Source organism: Carassius carassius, chromosome 8 (assembly GCF_963082965.1).
Source record: "Carassius carassius chromosome 8, fCarCar2.1, whole genome shotgun sequence".
Lineage (NCBI taxonomy): Eukaryota > Metazoa > Chordata > Actinopteri > Cypriniformes > Cyprinidae > Carassius > Carassius carassius.
This window is the reverse complement of record NC_081762.1, coordinates 19,363,112-19,384,172: the sequence shown is the minus strand read 5'-3', so window position 1 is coordinate 19,384,172 and position 21,061 is coordinate 19,363,112. Positions and strand designations below refer to the sequence as shown.

Sequence of the window (21,061 nt, the reverse complement as noted above, 5' to 3'; positions counted from 1 at the left end):
TTATTCCCAAAGTCAATGAATGCACTGGTTTCCAGATTATATGCTCTTTTTTCACAGACACATGTAATGCACATGTGCTTAACATGATCATTCCAACTCTGTAGCTGGCCCCAAAATACACAGTACTGAGCATCAATAATATGTAATTTTTTGACATAAGGTGGAAACGCCCCACTCTGCTCCCCTTGTAAAAGTGCAATAACACCATAAATGCATAAGCAAGGACATTTCAGCCTGTAGCCATTTTGATTCTTCTCATAAATATTAGATATGCCTTTTTAAAGACTGAAATAGGAAGCCATTGCATGACGCCTGACCAGCGCAGATTCCATTAAAGCTTTTGCAGGAAAAACACGGACAGCTATAAAACTTTCAGCGCTTCTCTGAGAGGAGGTGAAGCAGGGACACCTGGATTCCTCATAAATAATTCATGACTGCGAAAGAAGTAGCGGCCGAACAGAAACTCTTGTGCCACAGCTAGATAAAACATATTTAAATGTGATGTGGGATATGCCATTAAAAATCTATCACCAGTAAGGGCAAATTGACTGGGTATTTAGAGATGGTTCAGCTAGAATTGTTTGCCTGCAACAGGGTGTTGTATCAGCATAATTGAAGGGAAATGATGACCTAAAAGCTAAAACAAGTGTTGGGAATCTTTAATTAACATAAAATGAGCAATCATCTGCAACACTGCTGCACTCTCCAGAGCTTTCACAGGTGTGACAGGTCTCCTCCTGGATTGGTGAGCACACAAGCTGGCATTCACAGTCTGAGAGATCTCTAGGCCATGTTTGTCTATTTGAAGAAGATACCAAATGAGAAGTGGTCCCAACTTTTAAGGGTCACAACTAGAGTCTACCCTCACTATTCTCTCTGAATGAAAATATCTGCCAAATGGCAAAAAGTGTTCTTCCCCTAGTAAAAAAAAAAAAAAAAAGAAGTGTCTTACCTCAGCCCTGGCTTTAAAATGCTCACGTTACTTTTAAATGAGGAATAACATTAAGCTTTCTCAGCAAGTTCATTTAATTAAGTTTCCGATGACAGGATGGTGGAGCAATCTCCAAAGAGAATATACTTGCCGTTCAATAACGCCCAAAAGCTGTCAGTGAGGTTGTGCTAATAACCTCTCCTCTGCTAACTTGAATCAAAATACCAAATGGAGTTTTTAAACAATAAAATGCTTTGCTGGCTGCTCATTAATCTCCCAATATTGTGCTTAATAAATGTGTGATGAATCACTTAAACTGTGCCACATTAAATGGTGCGTGACTGAATATAGCAAAGTATTTGTTATTTGTGAATCCTCAGAACTCTAGAGTAGGAAAGGAGAATCTCAGATCTCGTAGAAATGTTGGATGTGGGCGCAGAAACTCTTATTTAATAGTATATGACTAGAATATTAATTTCTTTATAGTGAGTAGACTTGCACTGGACATGAACGATACCATTAATCATGCAGGTTGAACAATAGCATTAATAAAAAAATAAAATAAAAATCCAACAGACTTATCTAAGAACCAGTGGCCAGTTGCATGAACATAGCCACTATGTTAATACTGTGTCTTAGAGGCACAGTTCACCCAAAAATGAAAATGCTATCATAAATTACTCACCCTCATGTTGTTCTAAACTTGCAAGGCCTATGTTCACCTTTGGAACACAAATTAAGATAATTTTGATGAAATCCAAAAGCCTTCTGACCCTCCACTGACAGTGACACAACTACCACATTCAAGACCCAGAAAGGTAGTAAGGACATTGTTAAAAAAAGTTTATGTGACATCAGTACACATATAACAACTCACAGGGAGATCTATCCCACACCTCTCTGTCCTGTTCACCTACATATATCATATGTCTCTCCCTGCCACTTTCCATTACTCTTTCCCTTATGTGCAAGGTCGAAACAACATAACCAAGCATCCTGCTTTGAATTTGAGTCAGACTGGTCTCAATCCTTATGCATTAGCTCACGCCAGACAACTCTGGTTGCTGCGGTCTCCTCAACTTGAGACATAAAAGCAAGACATAAAAGCTGAGACACTGCAGAGGTGGAAGAGGACAAACATTAGGCTCTTTACTTTATTAATTTATGAACTCCTCTACAATTATAAAGTCTAATGTTGCCTTTTATCTTCAATGCTGGCTACTGTTCACTCTCAACATGTGTAGAAGAAAGACAAAGACAAAAAGAAAGACAGACCAAAAAGATTCTTTCAATTATGAAACTCGATGGAGACATCTGGCACAAATCGGTGGTAAATAAAAGAAAAAAAAAAAAGTTTTTAAGTTTTAAAATGATACTTACGAAGTTCTCCAACTTTGAGAATTTCACACAGCATCTTCGTCAGTTCGATACTACTGCGCCCAAATGGACATTCATGTTTATCCTCACGACTGCTGTTCTCCAGTACAATCTGTAATATACAGACAGAATTAAATGTGTTAACTAAATGTGTACATTTAATAGCAATAAATCTATCAAAGCATAATGCTTTGTAGGGAAAAACTACTTTACATTAACTAGAAATAGAAAAAATAAACTAGAACTACAAGAAAAAAAACTGTATAAGGTGTATTTCAGGTTAGGAGGGGTTGTCCTGGAACCTGTGATGATGAGACCCTGTTAAATGTAAGGGTGCTGGAGTGTATGCTGAGCACTGAGTGTATTTTAGTGTTTATCAGGGTATCGCCTGAAAGCAGTGATGGGCTGAAGAGACACAGAACACAGCTGTGGAGGGCAGTGAAGTGGAATAGTACAGTTAAAGAGTTATGCAAGGAGACAAGAACGGTCCTCATTCAACACCACTCCACTTTCCTTACTCAGTCTAGGAGTATGAACAGAGGGGTAGATGATGCATTTTGGAGGAGAATAAGAATTTTATTTTTTAAACAGTAAGAGCAGAGAAACCAGACACAAAAACAAATCTACCATTAAGATTTACTCCATTCCAGCACTCTTGCACAAACTGTTAAACATATGTAACCTATAACATGTATTTACAAAATGATAGGTTGAATTTCATTTCATGTTATCCTTAATACAACTCGTCTAAAGGGATAGTTCAGCCAAAAATGAAAATATCATTAACTCACCCTGTCTTTTAAAATCCGTAAGACATATCGTTCACAAAAAGGATTCTCGTAGCTTCATAAAACTACGGTTGAACCACTGATGCAACATGTCCTTACTACCTCCCTGGGCCTTGAACGTGTCAGTTGTGTTGCGTTCTATGGAGGGTCAGAAAGCTCTCAGATTTCATAAAAAATATCTTAATATGTGTTCTGAAGATGAACGAAGGTCTTGCAGGTTTGGAATGACATGAGGGTGAGTAATTAATGACAATTTTCTTTTTTCGGTGAGTTAACCCTTTCATGTAAAAGCATGACTCAGTGAGGTAACACTTGGCTTAGGAGGTGATAACTGAGCAATAGTCAGACTATAAATAAAATTATAAATAAAAAGCATTTTCTCAATTCCACACCTACGTAACGTGAGCGCATCTTACCCTGATATAAGCGTCCTGATGGTGTCTGGCAAAATAGAGCATGTTGTCCAGAGCCAGCATCCCAGGAGGAATCTGAGTGAAGTCCACTGCAGGATTCACGTGATTCTACACAAACACAAGCATGATCGAGAGTAAACACACACTCCAGCCATGACTACATGACTCGCATTGTAATCACGCCAAGAGTCTCGTATTGCATTCAGAGAGGCCAAGTCGAGATAAGACAAGTGTCAAATTGGTTCCACTGCACAAACTGCTGAAAGAGTCCATATCCCCAATGGATGACATAGACCCAGCAAGCTTTCTGCAAATGCTAGGACTGCGATATCGGCTCCCTCTACTCGACCGTCTACTTCAAACTAATCTACGCTTTTCAGAAAATGTGGGATGGTTGCCTTTGGGGATGAGGGCTTGGTGGCTGTCTGACTGGATTTACAGTTGCTAATTACGCTGGGTTTGGAAGTTCTTGCCTTCGGATGGACCCTGGTGGATCTGGGCTGCACTGAATAGAGGAATCAGAGAGAGTGGAAACATGGTTTACTACGAGACAAAGAGAGAAACAGAGCTAGAGGGTATGTTTGGAAGGGCATACTAACTTTGTACATTTGCAGTTTTGAATACATCATCTTTTTTTGGTGTTTTATACCTTTATTCTGGTAGGACGGTGAGTGGACAGGAAACAAAGTGGGACAGAGAGAGGGGAACGGGATCAGGAAACAGGAAACAGGAGAGGTCTGCGAGTTGGGAATCGAACTCAGAATGTCCAAAGTGCAACGGTGCTACATGTTTACTACACTTATGTTCAACATTCAACACTTACGTTCACTAAAGCTGAATTTTTGGTTAAAAAAATTAATATTACAATTTAAAAGAACTGTTTTCTGTTTCAATGTATATTTAAAATTTCAATTATTCTAGTGATGATCCTTCAGAAAGCTTTCTAATACGCTGATTTGGAGCTAAAGCAATACTTGTTGCTATCAATGTTAAAAACAGTTGTGCTTAATATTTTTGTGGAAACCGCAAAACTTTTTTTTCCAGGATTCTTTAATGAACTCAAATTCAGAAGAACAGAATTTAGAAATCTTTTGCAGCATTAAGATCTACTCATCTACGCCAGTCTTTTTGAGGGATAGTGTATGTACAGTATATTATATAAAACATACTGTAGCATACAGTAAAAACAGTATAGTACAGTATGCAAAACGCTAATTTCCATTCTGAACACTGCCGGAGTCCACTGGCAGAGCACAGTACTTAAAGAAATGTCTGTGGTGAGGGCACTGGAGACCAATTTCCCATCCATCAATGTGACAATGCCCTGAGAGAGTTGGAACACAGCCCTCATTAGCAACACTGCTGTCTTCACAGCTCCCTAACAGCAGATAACAGGGAGAAACAAACTCCACACTTCTCCTAAAACGCTGTGAACATGGTGTCTAGACCCTCAGAGCTACCGGTCATTTGACATTGGTGGCATGGAAAAACGAGTGTGTGTGTGTGTGTGTGTGTGTGAGGAGGTGTTAACACCGCAGGAGGAATTTAGGGAAGGTGTTATCTTCAGACAGCACACGGCACTGTGAAAGGGGTCTTAGTGAACCTCAGAAGCTCACAGGGGCTTAGAAGCACATGACAATTTCAGTCTTGTTCCCTTCAGGCCACTGACCGTAATATGCTCCTGCACACAGGCCTTTCCTGCCTCTAACTCTTCTTCACACTTTATTACAATTTTTTTTTAAATAGATTTATTAAATCCTAAAACTTTAATATTTTTTCAGCCTTTTGATAATCTTTGATATTCAGCGGGGTGCTTAAGACCACTAGTAAAAATGCTTTTATTTTTCATTAAAATGTATCTGTTTTGGATTTTTTTTTTTTTAAATAGTATTGTCAGCATTAAAGTTTGAGTGAAAACAGAAAACTACCAAAAACTAAATATTACCACTACTAACAGAAATAATAATAATAATAAAAAATAATTTACAATTTCTTGCAAACAAAATAAAAATGAAATTATATATATATATATATCATTGATATTGCCCAGCCCTTGAAACCCTACTTGAAACCTGTCTGACAAATTCACATAATATCGTTTTAAAATATGACAGATTGACTGGTGGCATTTCTGTCATATCTGATGAGGTGACCTGTTTTGATGTGCAAAGGAGAGAGTGCCGGATATTCTGTTGAAGTGAAATGTGTCAAACTAATTTGATAAAAGAGCTCTGAATGTTCTGAGCTTAGCCGAGCTTCAATGGACTCAGACAATGCTTTGACTATGCAATTATAGTGATATTATTTAGGGACAAACAGCTTTAGCTAAATAAATAAATAAAACTATAGTCATAAAACAAGTTTTGGTAACTGTTCATGGATTTTCTCTTGCAGCTAGTTGATTGAGGCCTTATTAAATTTTTGGTGTTTGAACTTAAATGAGACTTTTTCAATTGCACCCTCGGTGAAATGGCAATCTCCACCACTGATTCTCACTTGATTAAATATTAAACATTATATATTTATTTATTTTTTTAATTTTGATTTATAAAATGATACTCTAAAGAAGAAACTAAAACTACCAGCAGGTGGCGGTAAATGTCTACATTTGATTTGTTGAAACGGCAGATTCATTCAGGAATAAAGTAAACGGCTCTCTTTATTAATGGGGCTTGAATCATTGATTCACACGATTCGTTCAAAACATGGATTCATTCAAAACTAAATACAGTTATGGCCCTGTCCCAAATGTAACACTTCATGTGCACTTTGGTCTTGCAGACTTACAATGGCCCCTGCGCGCACATGTCCATTAAGTCCATGAGACCGTAGTGTGTCCCATTCGTCACTTTAGTGTTGAAAAAGGTGCTTGCGGCCATTATTTGGCCTCGATCCGTACTTCTGCCGAGCCTGCACTGGGGCGAGCTTCTACCCCATTGGTTCCCAACCTGGGGTCCGCGCCCCCCTCAGGGGAGCGCCAGAGTTCACAGGGGGGGGCGCGGGAGCGGATATGCTTTGAGGTGAATAAAGATGCATAAAATGTTCTACTAATAATATTATATAAAAATATTTTTTCAAAGTTTTAAAAAAATCATATGCTAAAAATGCCGATTTCAATTACAATTTCATTATTTCAAATGTAGGCCGTTGGCGTGGCAAGCGCGCTCATAATGTAAGAGATGCCGGCGCGACCACAACAGTGCCCAACATCAAATGGCAAACATCATCCTTGTGTGGTTGACGGACCGTTTATCAGTTTGGACCAGTGCAGCGCGAGCCGATCGTGATCATGCGACGCTGTTACTACACAGCGCTAATAAGAGATCCAGTAAAGAAAGCATTTGAATTTGCCACAGAAGTAATAACATCGCTGCGAGATCTAGAGAGAAACATTCACATTTCTCCGTTATTAACGGATCAAACAGCGCATGGAAACCAGGAAGAAACATTGTGTCGTGAATGAACTATCCACTGTCCAGATCTGCAACATTCACCATGGATTTACTGTAGTAACACTAACTGCAACCATGAAAGTTTGTCAGGAATAGTAGGCTATAATGCCTTCAAGTAACATTACGTCGGTTTTATTTTGACATTATGAATATACAATTGCTGCCCTCAAATGTTAATCTGAAATAAAATAAACCTTGGTTTATAACTACTACAATATTTAATTTTTTCCAAGAAGCTGTTTTGTTTTATATGCTCATAAGAAGAATCAATTATAGCTCCAGAATTACTCAAATTACTCACGGATTGTTAAAAATGTACATGGGGGGGCCCCAAGGAAAAAGGTTGGGAACCACTGTTCTACCTGACAGTCAAAGGGCCCTATTTTAACGATCACATATAGGCTCTATATATATATATATATGTATGTGGGTGTGGGTGTATGTATTGCAATGTCTTGTATGAAAACTTACGATGAAGCCCAGCTTTTTGTAGTCTCTGGTGTACATGGACTTGCGCTTCTCAATGCTGCCACTGTTGTTCGACTCACACTCAACGTCAAAAGCGATCCTGCGTAGCTCAAAGATGATGTCCCTCTGAGCCTATAGAAACAAAGGTACAAAACCTTATTATTACACAGCTTGATTCTCATCTCTCAATCAAAACAACAGGCCAACAATAGCTACATGTTTCTCATATAACTCTTTCTTTTTTAAAGTAATAAAATGGTAACACTTTAGTATAGGGCCCAATTCTCGCTATTAACTAGTCTCTTATTAACATGCCTATGATTAACATTTATTCATTTCATTTAGCTGACGCTTTTATCCAAAGTGACTTACAATTGCTATATATGTCAGAGGTCGCACGCCTCTGGAGCAACTAGGGGTTAAGTGTCTTGTGGATTCAAACCCGGGTCTCTCACACCAAAGGCATGTATTTTATCCACTGCGCCAACACCATCCCTAACATATTGGCTGTTTATAACTAGTTATAAAGCACATATTCTGCATGACCATATTGTACATCCCTAATCCAACCCAATTCTAAAAATTAACAACTACCTCACTAACTATTAATAAGCACCAAATTAGGGGTTTATTGAGGTAAAATCATAGTTAATGTTTTGTTAATAGCGAGAATTGGACCATAAAAAAAAGTGTGACCGTAAAAAATAATTAAACTGAAATTAATATTTAATGTTTATTAATTTATTTATTTATAAGTATAATAAGTAGGACCGAACAGTTGCAGACAGAGGTTCACCTGGTCTTGAGGATCCATCTTTGTCATCATGCGGTCCTCCAAAAGGTTAAAGGTCAAAACTTGTAGCACATACAACTGATGGGCCATTTCATCATTTATGGGTTTGTTACTCCTGATCACATTCTGACAAATCAAGCGTGAAAGAGAATTTTAGACATATGAAGACCATTGCACTGCTTTAGAGATATTACGTTCCTTTTCTAAAACATCTCTTTTGTTTTATAATCAGCATTTTGATCTACATTTTATGTATGAAAGAAGCTACGCAAATAATAACACTACTACTACTACTACTACTACCTACTGCTTTCCTGGGACTTGAAGAAAATTATATTTTCTTATATTTCCTGCATTAATTACATTAGAGCAACACCAGAGAGAGATGTTTATGTTACTACTCATACTATTTTAGTAATATGTATACTGTGCACTTACGCTGAGGATGATTGAGCGCAGCTGCTTCTGTGCTAGAATGTGAGCCATCTCCTACAATCAAAAAAAACATTGAGTCACCTTAGTTCTCACAGACCCACACACACATATCCAATGACCTCTTCAAAAGGTGTAGCTCTACAAACATATGAACCATCTCAGTCAAATAGCAGTTAAATCACCTCCAGATGCTTTACCTCAACTAGAGAGCACTTACTGTAAGAGGACAATCAAGGATGTTCACATAGTCCTCATCAAACTACCATTACGAGCACAGCGAGGGGGAAGGAATAATGAGAGAATGAGACAGAAAAAAAGAAGGGAAAAGAAGCGAGAGAAAGCAGAGGCATTTTGTTAGCAGAACAGAAATGAGAGGTCAGCAAAACAGACCTGAAGAAACTGTAAATCGACATTTAGGATATTTAGGCAGTTACACGAGCCCGCTCTCTCTTACTTAAAGCTGCTCTGTAAGCAATTTTTTAATACCACGCAATAAAATGTCCAACTACCTGACAGATATCTCAAAAATAGGTGCCCTGAGAAACCACACAGCCCTGGGCTCTGTAAACAGTTAGCATGTGTTAGCCAATCTGAACAATTGGAGACTCCGTCCGACTCGCTGTCGGTCATTCATTTTGCATGTTGAGGTTTTCTGACATATCTTTGGAGAGCGGCAAATGGTTGAAGGAATGAGGGGTGATTTAATTCAGTGGCTAAGTCTAAGGGGAGTTAGCAATATGGCTAATTTTGCTTACGAAAGCTTTATAATACTAGCTAGTTTTATACTTTCCCTTCACTTAAGTTTATCAAAACTACATCAATGTTGCTTCAGAGACATTTTGCAGACAAAAAAAAGGTCGGCAATGTATAAAACAAAATTCCCATGGATGCTCATTCTTGGACAACACAGAAAATTTGTGCGAACTTAAACCTGTTATGAAATCTGCTCTTATGTGATAGTTGTAATTGCATGGATTCCTATTAAAAATACTGGATTCTGCCTAGTAAAATTTGCAGAATAACAGTGAATGTGACCACACACTTAAAGATTGTTGTCTGACCCACTCAATTGGCTATTAAGAATAACAGCCATTAAATGTGAGTGGAGGCTGAAAGGAAATGACCTTAGCTGGAAAACTCACAAATTGCACACTTACAAAGACACAAATATACACTCATACAGGTGCAAAATACACAATTATGCCAAATTAAGTGACCTATTTGCATAACCTTTCACCAAGTGAACTGCATTCTAAGCTCTAAGTTTCCAGCATCAAGTCATTTTAATTTCTAAAATGCCCTGAATGCCTAAAATGATGTTTTATGCTACTGACAGTCACAGCTTGTTAGAACTAAAATTTAGACAAACATGGAAGTGATTCACTTGACATTTTCTCACGTCTTGCCTGATGAAGACACAGTGTCATTATTTAGCCCAGACAACAACAAACAAATGGGTTTGTGTATGTGCTGTACCTGTCTCTTGTCCTCAGGGGCTTTGAGGAACAACGCATTAATCACTGCGATGGTGTAAGTCTGAATGTCCTGATCCGTCCTGTTCCCAGAGAGGGAAAAAACAAAAACTAAGAGTGGCAATTAAAGGCAAAGCTCACAAACACTGACATTGTTTACAACAAAAGCGTATAGTTACTAAGGTTTGTTAAGCACCTAAAGCTTGATGTCCAGAAATACATATTCACACTTGGCTGCATTGGCTATATGGTCCAATAATGTGGTGCATTTTTATCATTTCTGGAGTCTGGCAGTCACTGTATGCCTTCATTATATTACATTCTTCAAACTGTATTAAAGTTGTGTTCCACAAAAAATAAAAAGCAATAGAAGTTTAAAATGCCATATGGATAAATAAGTGACATTTCAATTTTTGGCTCAACTTTTCCTTTAAATAATCTCAATTCGAGCGATCAATTGTCCATACCCTTGCAGATGGGGGATGAGCTGGCCAATAGTGATTTCTTGAGCCACCTTCTGGTAGAGATCTTGACTGTTGAGCACCATTGATTCCAGGATGGCCAGAGACCTCTGGAGTACAGCAGTGTCCATGGCAGATTTACACACAAAACTGGCAATCTGAGGATGAGGTGAGAGGGGCTTTGATTGGTTAAAAAGATTTTGGTTAAAAATCTGGACACTGAATGTTTAAACTCTAGAGTGCCATCAAAATAGAGTACGAACATGGTGCAGTTCAGTGTATTGTGAAATTTTTTAAATACCCATTTTCAATGATCAAAAAAAGTAATAATTCTTCAGAAGCATCAACTCAGTCACAACCCTTTAACATCTGTTTGTAAACCATATGTTCATGTATTGTTAAAAGCTTATAAAACATTTTCCTTTTTGTGCATACCATAAAAATAAATACATTTTTAAATAAATGAGTGCTGCAAGGATAATGTAAAACGCAGAAATTTGCATTTTACCACTTCTGGTTCCATTGTCTCAAAGTCAAATCATGCGATTTTGGTTAAATGCCTGATAAAAGGTCTGTGGTTAACACAAGCTCAAGATACTTTGAGATATTTAATGTTGTAGAATAAAGTATTAGTTATATTTTTAAAGATTTGACTTGTCTTGAACAAGTGGCTAAATGGGACTACCGAAGTTGTCTAGGACAACTGAATTAGTAAATTCATCTATTTACTAGTCACTTTTACAGCATTGCTGTGTTCATAATCACACTCTTTCATCAGCCTTTCAGGGAAAATGTATTTAAATAAATACAAAGAGATGTCAGAACTCAACGGTAGTGACATTACAGTCTTGTGCCTCTTTTACACCTTAAGTCTAGCTTTTTACCTCTGGCATTTGATTGAAGGCTTCAAAATTCAAGGATGTGTTAATTTTTGAAGATGTGTATAAAAAAAAAAAACTGTGTACGAATCATTCAATATTCTGAGGGAATAAGTGTGATGTCAAAGTCCAAGTTCACCTACAAAAACACATCATCCCTGCAGCAATCTATTTGATACCCTTTCCATTTCATGGAAACTGGCAACTTTTGAAAAGACTTCCACTGATACCCATGTGGACGCACCTTCTTGATAAAGGCCACAGAGAAGGTGTCCCAGGAGACAATGCCATGGTCCATGAGCTCCACGAACGCCGTCAGTGTAAAAGAGAGCAGGTCACCAAAGCTAAAAAAGACAAGACAACAGCCACTAGCCACATCTCTACCGCTCACCTGTACTGAAAGAACAGCCAAGCCTCAGCTTTACAGAGCGATAGCGAGCGAGAAGAATCAAGTACTGGTGCAGCTGAAGAACAGGAGGACATGGAGTCAGTCCAAACTGATGTTCCTGTCCTTCTGCAGAGCAGTGAATGCCAGAGAGTTTGGCAGCAGTGGAATAACACTGGCAGAAATGATCAGTGCTATCATGCAGCAGTTTGTTTTTGGGACATTACAGTTATGATGGCTGAACATACAACAAAATACGCTAGTCTTCAAAGGAATATTCAGGTCAAATACAAGTTAAAAGGCATATTGCTACCAAAAATTTAAATGAATTGTGATAATTTAATCCCTCATATTGCTCCAAACCTGTATGACATTCTATCTTTTGTGGAAGAGTGTTGATTAAAGTCAAGCGAGTTTTGTTATTGCAGAAGTGCAATTTTACCACTTTTTTATTTTAATATACATTTTTTTTTCTTTAATTTTATTAATAGATAGCTTTTTTATATTTTGTGCTTTTGGGCATTTTTATTCGTTTCTGGTTGTTTTAAATATTTCTATACGGTTTTAGTTTTAGTAACTCAACTTATTTCAGTTTATTTTCAATGCAAATGTTCCTAATGTTTACATTTTATTACAGCTCTCAAATAATGACACAATTTTTAGTTTCAGCTAACAATAAGAACAGCGGTGAACACAGTTCTGTAAAATATCATCTTTTTATGATCCAAAAAAAAAAGGCATCCAATTTTGGAACAACATGGGAGTAAGTAAATTATGTTTAACTTCAATAAACAGCATGCTGTGATTGCACAGAACATAATTGTGTACCTTAATTTGATGAAAAAAAAAAAAGTCACTCTACTGGGCAAAGCTACTATCACACAAGCATGTCACTGATGCTGTCGATAATAGGGTAATTTGTATTAAATCTCAAATATTCCTTTAAGTAATAAGACTTAATTACTCCAGAGTTTTGAGTAAATCAGACCTTAATTAAATCAGATAGTGTGTATAAAATCGAATTTTCAAATCCTCAGTGTGTGCGACAGCATCACATGTTAAGAATTTTGAAACAAGCTGTAGAAGCTATTTGTTATGCTGCTGAAATGTTTTTGATCCTGTAACACATTTTATTTTGTGAAGAATGCCTTGTTTTATTTATTTATTTTTTATTTTTTTATTTTTTTCATTGGTCAAATCTGCATTTTGTTGATGCCTTGCCCGGTTTTTTCTTATGCTGTTGTCTCCACGAGAGTTTGTAATAAACACTATAAAAAAAAAAAATTGGGCTTTTACATGAATAACACTGCCCCCTATCGTCGCAAATACCTCAGTTTTCTAAAGAACATAAAAGGCAGAGCCCTAGATATGAAACCGTAAAGACATAATAAAGATGCCTGCACTGAGCTTAGTGTTGAGTATTTGAGAGTAGCAGGGAGTTAATACAGCATAAGTTAGACCTCACAATCAAAGATATTAGTTTGAACAGCGACTCATAAATGCACCACTGGGAGCAGGAAGTATTTGCAGCTGGAATTGGGCAATATTTACCATAGTGACATTGAGAGATGATGACATCTCCCAAAGGGATATTTAATGTTGAGTAAATGTAATGTACATGGAATGTGACTGAGTTTAGCTGAGGTCACTGGTTGTTCATGACAACCAATCGTTTTAGAAGGATCCTGGGCAACAGGACTTTAAGCAACAAGAAGGGTTTTGATCAACTTTAAGAGGAATGGTGGGGGTTACAATCATGGAAATGTTAGCCCATAATCTTGTCGATAAATGGAAGAAGAAAAAAAAAGTTTCCCAAAGGTGAGTGCAAGTTCCCCCTAAAGCACCAATGTTGCCCAACACCACACGCAAAAGAAAGAAAGATGATTTGGTTAAATGGAAATAAAATCATCAGAAAAATGGTAGTGACTGCAGCAGTTGCCAAGTGTTCCCATGGCTCTGATTGGCACTGAGGCCAGAGCCCGATCATGCAGAGACTCGGCTGGTAAGGGCCAGCTCGAGAGGAGGGGCTTACCAGGGCTTCATGATCTTCTGCAGCTTCTGATACCGCCTGAAAAGATTTAAAAACTTTGACGTCAGGGAGACAGAAACACACAGTCAGCGTCCAGATATTCCTTTCTGAACCCATTATGACATTAGGAAAAACCCATTGCAAAATACAGAACATCTTTAACATCAAGTGAGGCACGAGTTGAGAGAAACATAGCTGAACATTAAAAACCCTTTCTGAGAGACATAGAGCATGCAAAGCAGAACACTGGGAGAAGACTGCAAACACACACACACACACACACACACACATGCTGCCTTTACACGCATTTAATACACGACATGTGCTTTACTCCCTGTGGTGGTTATGAACAAGTGTGAAGGATTACCACAAGTATCCATTACAAATCGTCATGTATTATATTGCATTCATTTTTGACTCAGACGTGGCTCGTTTCCTCTCATGGTCCTGTCAGCAGGGCTTAGACATGAGGCTTAATACACAGATATGACTCATCAATACCAATGACTTGCACTGTACTTTTAAAACCTATTTAATCTCATAGGTTACACATACACTCTCAGAAAAACAAGGTACAAAAGCTTTCACTGGGCCGGTACATTTCAAAAACTACAAATATGTACCATTTAGGTATTAATGTATAAATGTAAATAAAATACAAAAGGTGTACCTTTTGAAAATATAGCGCCCCAGTTTTTGTACCTTGTTTTTCTGAGAGTGTTATTTGGTCTACAGATTGAATGGGCTGTTGATGTATTTTTACGAAGTTGTCAAATACAACCAAAAGTGCAGAATGTCTTGGAAAAAACTTTTACATGGCTGGGGTAAACAGTCACATGATCAGGACTGCTTTCCCCCTTCAAAGATGGCATGTAAAAATTCAACAAAACATGATGAACTTGTCAAAAGGTTGACACAATCACATTTGTTGTATATGGTTTAAAAACTCAATTTTTTTTTTATTTATTTTTTTTTAAATTTAGTCATTTAGCAAACGCTTTTATCCAAAGCGACTTACAAATGAGGACAATGAAAGCAATAAAAATCAACAAAAAAGCAATGATATGCAAGTGCTATAACAAGTCTAAAATAGCTTAACGCAGTACACATAGCAAGGTTTATTTTTATTATATAATAAATAAAAAGAAAACCAATAGAATAGAAAAAGAAAAGCGCAAACTAGTATTAGAGGCCTATTTTGCTTTTGTTAATTGTATAATAAATAAAAAGAAAACAGATAGAATACAAAAAGAGTAGAGAAGCTAATGTTAGGGTTTTTTTAACTAGCAGTAAGTACATTAATAGAGTGCAAGTCTAAAGTTTTTTTTTAAGAATAGAATTAGAATAGAGGGTGATCATGTTAGAAGGTCAAATAAACATGGAAGAGATGTGTTTTTAGACTGCTGTTTTTCAGAATTTATGTATTTATTTATTTTATAATATTTCTCATTCATATGCTTGCACAATTGGAAGTGGTACAACTGTGGGGAAAAAAAAGGTAAGTCTCATTTCTGAACATACTCTGATTATAAAATTGCAGGTTTCAAAGTACTGCTATATTAAGTAAAGTATAAGAAAGTACAGCAAAAACAAATAAATACATTGTCTTAATTAATGCATTTATTCATGGTGTATTCAGAAATCATTCTAAAATGCTAAATTGCAGTTTAAGAAGCATTTCTTCTTATTATTATCAATGTTGAAAACAGTTTCAGGCATCTTAGCATTTTTCTGGAAACTGTGATATACATCGTTTTCAGGATTCCTGATTAATAGAAAGTTCAAAATAGCAACATATATATATATATATAAATATTTTGTAACCTTATAGATGTCCTTGCTGATTAAAAGTATAAATTAAAAAACAAAAATTTTTTTTACTGACCTTAAAATTTGAATAGTTGTTACAGTATGTCTATCTACAAGTGTAGTTTATTGGGAATAGAAGAATCCTATCGAAATATAAAGCAAACCATGAATACACCATTGATAAATTCAATAAATACAACAATATGTGGGCAAAATGATTAATTAACCATGGATGCATAACATAATAAATAACTCAATAAATAATACCATTCTCTGCTTTTTAAAAATACACTACAATTTAATGCATTGACTTTGCTTCACTTAATGTGAAGCAACAAACTTTGATGTTTTCAAGTTCAAGTTGGTTCTTAATGATCAACTGTGCAAATATCGATGTAGTTTCCTTATGCTGGTTACAATTATGATCAAAATTCAAATCACATAAAAAAAAAAATAATAATAATAATATTTTCATGGAGTGCTACAATTTTTTACAGAGTGCTACAGCAGCACATGACCAGTAGAGAGAGCTACTCCACCACTAGCAGCCGGCAACATTCATGCCCCATGATGTCAGAGTACTTGCTCCATACCCTCAAGAGTGCCGTCATGCTTAAGTCTTTTGAATAATCATCGCTTGGTCAGTGGCTAACAGGAATTCATGGCAAGAATGTGAGACAGTGTGTATTTGTGTGCATGTGCGTGTCCACTTGGATTCTTAACGGTATGAAAGGACTGCATAGAAACCCACACATAGGCTCTTTGAGGTCAGGAGCTGTTGACACAGAGCTGCTTTATATAAAACATACCCATGGAAATGATTTCCATGGTCAGCTCTCTAGTGTACCAAAATGTTGAAACACCTCGGCTGGCGGCGCAGAGCTCCGATAAGTAAAAACGCAGCTATTGATTCAGTGAAGTAAAACCAACATCCCAACGGCAGAATAATTTCACTCAGCCGCCGAATCACCAGAGGGAAATCACTTCTGCTAAAGCAAGAAAATTAATGTATTAGGCAATTCAGATAAATATTCTTCCACGACTATGTGAAGTGCGAAAAGCGCCATCGGAATAGTATGACCTTGACAAGTGAAGAAAGGACACGCATAATTAAGTTAGCATGTTAACGGAAAACATGTGAAGTTCACCAGCTGAAGAGGAAACATTCAGTTTGATAGACAACCTTGTCTTTCCTAAATCAATTTCTTCCCTACAGCTTCACTATACTGTTTCCTCCTAGCCTCCTTTGTGTTTCTTTAATGCATTATTATTCTTTGACTCAGCCTCTAAGTGAGTTTTTCCAGTCCCAGTTTTCTCCCTCTTATGTTTCTGTACTCGGTCTCTCTACTAAGGCGGTTTGTGTCTGCTGGCAGAGCTCGGCCTCCTCATGGGACCGTCCATATAGGAGTTGAAAAAGCGCCAGCTCAGCAGATAGTCTGTCTCCGCTTTAACCTTCAACTGAGATGGTCAAGCCACACAATTGCTGTATATATAACAGAGGAGACTTGAGGAGGGAGTGAATTGTATACACTTCATTTATTATTAATAGACCTGTGTCTGATATCAAATATCTGAAGTTTATTTGGATGGTGCATCTCTGCTGTGATTGAGTTGGAAGGTGCATTGTTTGTGCTGTCACTGCAGCATCAAAAAAACACTACAAAGTGTCCTCAATCAAAACATGTGCTCTCAATCATGTTTTAAAATCACAACACAACACTGAGTCTCCAAAAACAACAAAGTGTGATCAAACACAACAGCACATGCTGTCAGACACAATTTATCGCAGGCCTCAAAACAACAACACAACAAAGTACCCTCAGTGTTGTTTCTGTGAGCATGTTGTGTTTAAGGACATTAAAGGACATTAAATGTTTAAGGACAGTTGTGTTTCATTGTTTTTGTGGGACCACCATTGTGTTTTGATGTGATTAAAAGCATGTTTTGGAGGGCACACTGTGTTGTGATTGAGGAGCTTGCACTTTGTTGTGTTTGATACGAAGCCACAACGTGGGGTTGTGATTAAGGAGACATTGTGTTGTGTTACATGGTGCATTGTGTTTTGTGTTTTAGGGCATGTTATTTTTTTTATTTTTTTTAGGAAGGTGTGTCACTGGGTTGCGTTTAAATTCTATTATGTATTATCAATGCCAAATTGTTGTTTTTGTTCTCTCAGAGAAAACTACACTACCGTTAAGTTACTCCTGTCTTCAGTTCCACATGAACTTTTTTTAAGTTTGTTTTCAGCATTCTTGATGAATAAAAAGTTCCAAAGAACAGCATTTATTTAACATAGAAATATTTTGTAACGTTATAAATGTGTTTGCTGAATAAAAGTACAAAATTTACTGACCAAATGGTAGATTATGTTTATCTAAAAGCTTGGTTTATTGGGATTTGAAGTCTCCTTCAGAGAAATCTGAATAGGCTTTATCGCAGAGAACAGTGCAAGTCACTGGCTGTGTTTTTTTATTCAGGTTTGAATAGCTTAAGCCCTGCTAAGAGGACACATAAATGAGTGAATATATCAAGATCACTGTAATTGTAACAGAGAGATAGAAGGAAAGGCAGCCAGAGGAACAAACAGTTACTTACTCTGTGCCACTCTCCACCATCTGTGTGAGCAGCGAGATGCCGTCGAGGTTGATGAACTCCTGAGCAAAGGTGATATCTCGTGAAGAGTTGGCCAGATCCTTCAGAGCTTCCAGCTTCACGTCCATGCTGGACGACTGGCTGCGCTCGTGCAGCATCTGGGCCATCTGGGCCTGTTATCATGGCCACAGAAGAGGCATGTAAATACTGAGAGTGTGACAGATCATCAGGTAGGAGGTCAGGTCTTTTAGTCACACAACTCAAGGAAGAAGGCAAGACCTGACTACTCTAAATTACTGCCTTTGCTGAATCCACAATCATTCCCTCATTAGAAAGTATTAATCATGCCAGTGTGTCATTTAATGTTTTTTTCATACTGCATTGTTCAATTTTTTATTTATCATTTCAATGCAGATGACTAAAAATTAACTATTCTCCAAGTTATAATCAAATAACTGAAAAGTTAGTTTATGTATTTAAAATTTCTGCATTTGTAGTGCCCCAAAAAGTAATTGGATACTTAAAATACACTTATATGACAAATAAAAGATGAATGAATTTCATTGCATTTGAGTACCAGTATTATTTTATCATCATTGTGACACTATTTTAGTTTTCATTAAAATTTTCTATAAGTTTTTGCTTTAATATCTTCCTTATATATATATATATATATATATACTGTGTGTGTATATATATGTATATATATATATATATATATTTTTATTTTTTTTTTAATTAAAATTTGGTAAATTTGTTGTCATTTTGTTGTGTGATTTTTAGTCATTTTTATTATTATTATTTTTTGTCTGTACAGCATAATAAAAGCAAAAAAAAATATTAATAAAAACTATATATGGTTTTTATTACTTTTTATTTTTGTTATTTTAGTAAATCAAGATAAACTTAATGAAAAATGACAAACGTTGTTTTGGCAGCTACTAAATAAAAATAATAATAGAATAAACTTTAGCTGAAATAAATTAAAAAATTTTTTTAATGGTTTTAGTTTTATTTAAATGCAATAACTGTGGTAAGGGCAATGCAGAAGTGGCATTAAAATTAGTTTTTTAAATGTCAGTCAATCTTTTCTGACTACGTTCTACAAGATTTACATTATTTTAAATGATGACCAACATTTTTAAAAAAGCGTAATTTGTTTACAGGTGACAACTGCATTATATGCAAAATATAAAATATCAAATGACATTAAATGGAGTGACTTAAAATGACAAATACTTTAACCATATCTGTAATCCGATTTCCATTTCTCTTCTCTTCAAACAAATATTGCTTTCAGGGCCGGCCCGAGGCATAAGCGAACTAAGCGGCTGCTTGGGGCCCCCTAATCGTTTTTTTTTTTTTTTTTACAATTAAATAACTTAAACAAGTGATATAAATTAATGAATATGAATGAATGAAGGAATAATTCAAGAAAATAAAAATTTGTCGACAACTGCTGCGGTGCCTGCGTTTGAGTCATGCGCATACACACTAGACACCTCGCGACAGCTGTCACGACAACTCGCGCAGGCGCGGGCGCACACGCGGAATTGCACGTCACTCGTCACGAATCTAGCCACCTGCCATGTCACAAAAAAGGACGTATCCCTCAGGTGCCGAAAAAAGAAAAAAGAAAAGGACCGAGGAGGAGAAAAAAAGAGCGAGATAAAGGTATGTTTGCATGATTATTTACAGTATGTTTTGTGCAGCAGCAGCACAAATTGTGCTCACGTTACTTGAGGTAACGTTAGCAGCTAGCTTGTCATGACTCATGATATTTATAAGCCATCACCAGAGCTAAATCCCCGCCATCAACAGTGAAATGTTATTAATATACATTTATCTATCTAGGTAGCAGCTAGGTGTGTATTTCACATTGATAGATATCTGTTTAAGTTGGAGAAAACACCGATGCCAGCTTAACCAGCTTGGCATGAGTGAATGTTCCAGCTTCATAGGCAATGCACGTGCGCTCTCTGCTCTAAGATCTTTGTGAGAGATGCGGTATTTATCTTTATGAAAAAAATATACCAAAACCATGTTGGTGGGTGGGGAGGGAGACTTCAATTAATATGGTGGCGATTGATGTAACGTTAGCAGTGCTATCCTTATAATTATAGGCTGCAGTGTAGTAGATCACCATGTTAAGTTTTCACCATACTGCAATTATGCCTCATTTGGCAAATAGCATATGAAATGTTAGGTGTGTTGTGGAATTGCTTGTTGTGTAAGTAATGATGGCAAAATAAACTCATTCTGCTCGATCAACTATGCATTTATGAAATGCTATTTTTTTCCCCAGGAACACTGTTGAAGTATTTTGGAGCACAACCAACCCTACCTGCCCCTAATGTTTCATCAAGTGTCAGAGCCTCCTCAGGTGATGATACAGCAGGTGAGGTTTTTCTTGATGGCAAATGGTTACATAGCCTGTTAAAGGACAATTACGGGGTAATTAACACATGGTTACTGAGTCGATCGTTCCCTGGAATGCGTTTTCATGATAATCGAATGTAAAGATTTTTATCTCTAAAAACAGATGATCTTATAACGCTAGTATATGGGGCACAGAGTAAGTAAAAGTAAATTGCTAGTTAATACCACTAACAAAGCTCAAAATAGCCTCACACTAACACGGTAGCATAATGAGGGTCCCTACATGCAAACCGAAGTATTGAGAACTTTGTAAGTGTACAGACAGTTTAATAAGAAGATACTTTATAAAGACTTTAAACGATACTTTATACTTACTATGTGCCCCATATACTAGCGTTA

At 36.8% G+C, this 21,061-nt stretch overlaps 1 protein-coding gene across 3 annotated transcripts in view; it reads right to left on the bottom strand.

The window, feature by feature from the left end:
- Positions 1-21,061, bottom strand: part of elmo1 (engulfment and cell motility 1 (ced-12 homolog, C. elegans)) — an 89,584-nt gene that overhangs the window by 29,451 nt on the left and 39,072 nt on the right. For 2 of the 3 annotated variants that reach the window (XM_059556521.1, XM_059556522.1), the window contains exons 6-16: positions 18,287-18,456; positions 13,886-13,921; positions 11,713-11,812; positions 10,597-10,748; positions 10,134-10,212; positions 8,875-8,916; positions 8,661-8,711; positions 8,226-8,348; positions 7,433-7,561; positions 3,513-3,617; positions 2,312-2,420 (exon numbers count right to left, since the gene is read on the bottom strand). In XM_059556521.1, coding sequence (XP_059412504.1) covers positions 2,312-2,420; positions 3,513-3,617; positions 7,433-7,561; positions 8,226-8,348; positions 8,661-8,711; positions 8,875-8,916; positions 10,134-10,212; positions 10,597-10,748; positions 11,713-11,812; positions 13,886-13,921; positions 18,287-18,456 — 1,096 coding nt within the window. The remainder of the gene's footprint in view (positions 1-2,311; positions 2,421-3,512; positions 3,618-7,432; positions 7,562-8,225; positions 8,349-8,660; positions 8,712-8,874; positions 8,917-10,133; positions 10,213-10,596; positions 10,749-11,712; positions 11,813-13,885; positions 13,922-18,286; positions 18,457-21,061) is intronic. The other variant, XM_059556523.1, reaches the window with a different exon arrangement.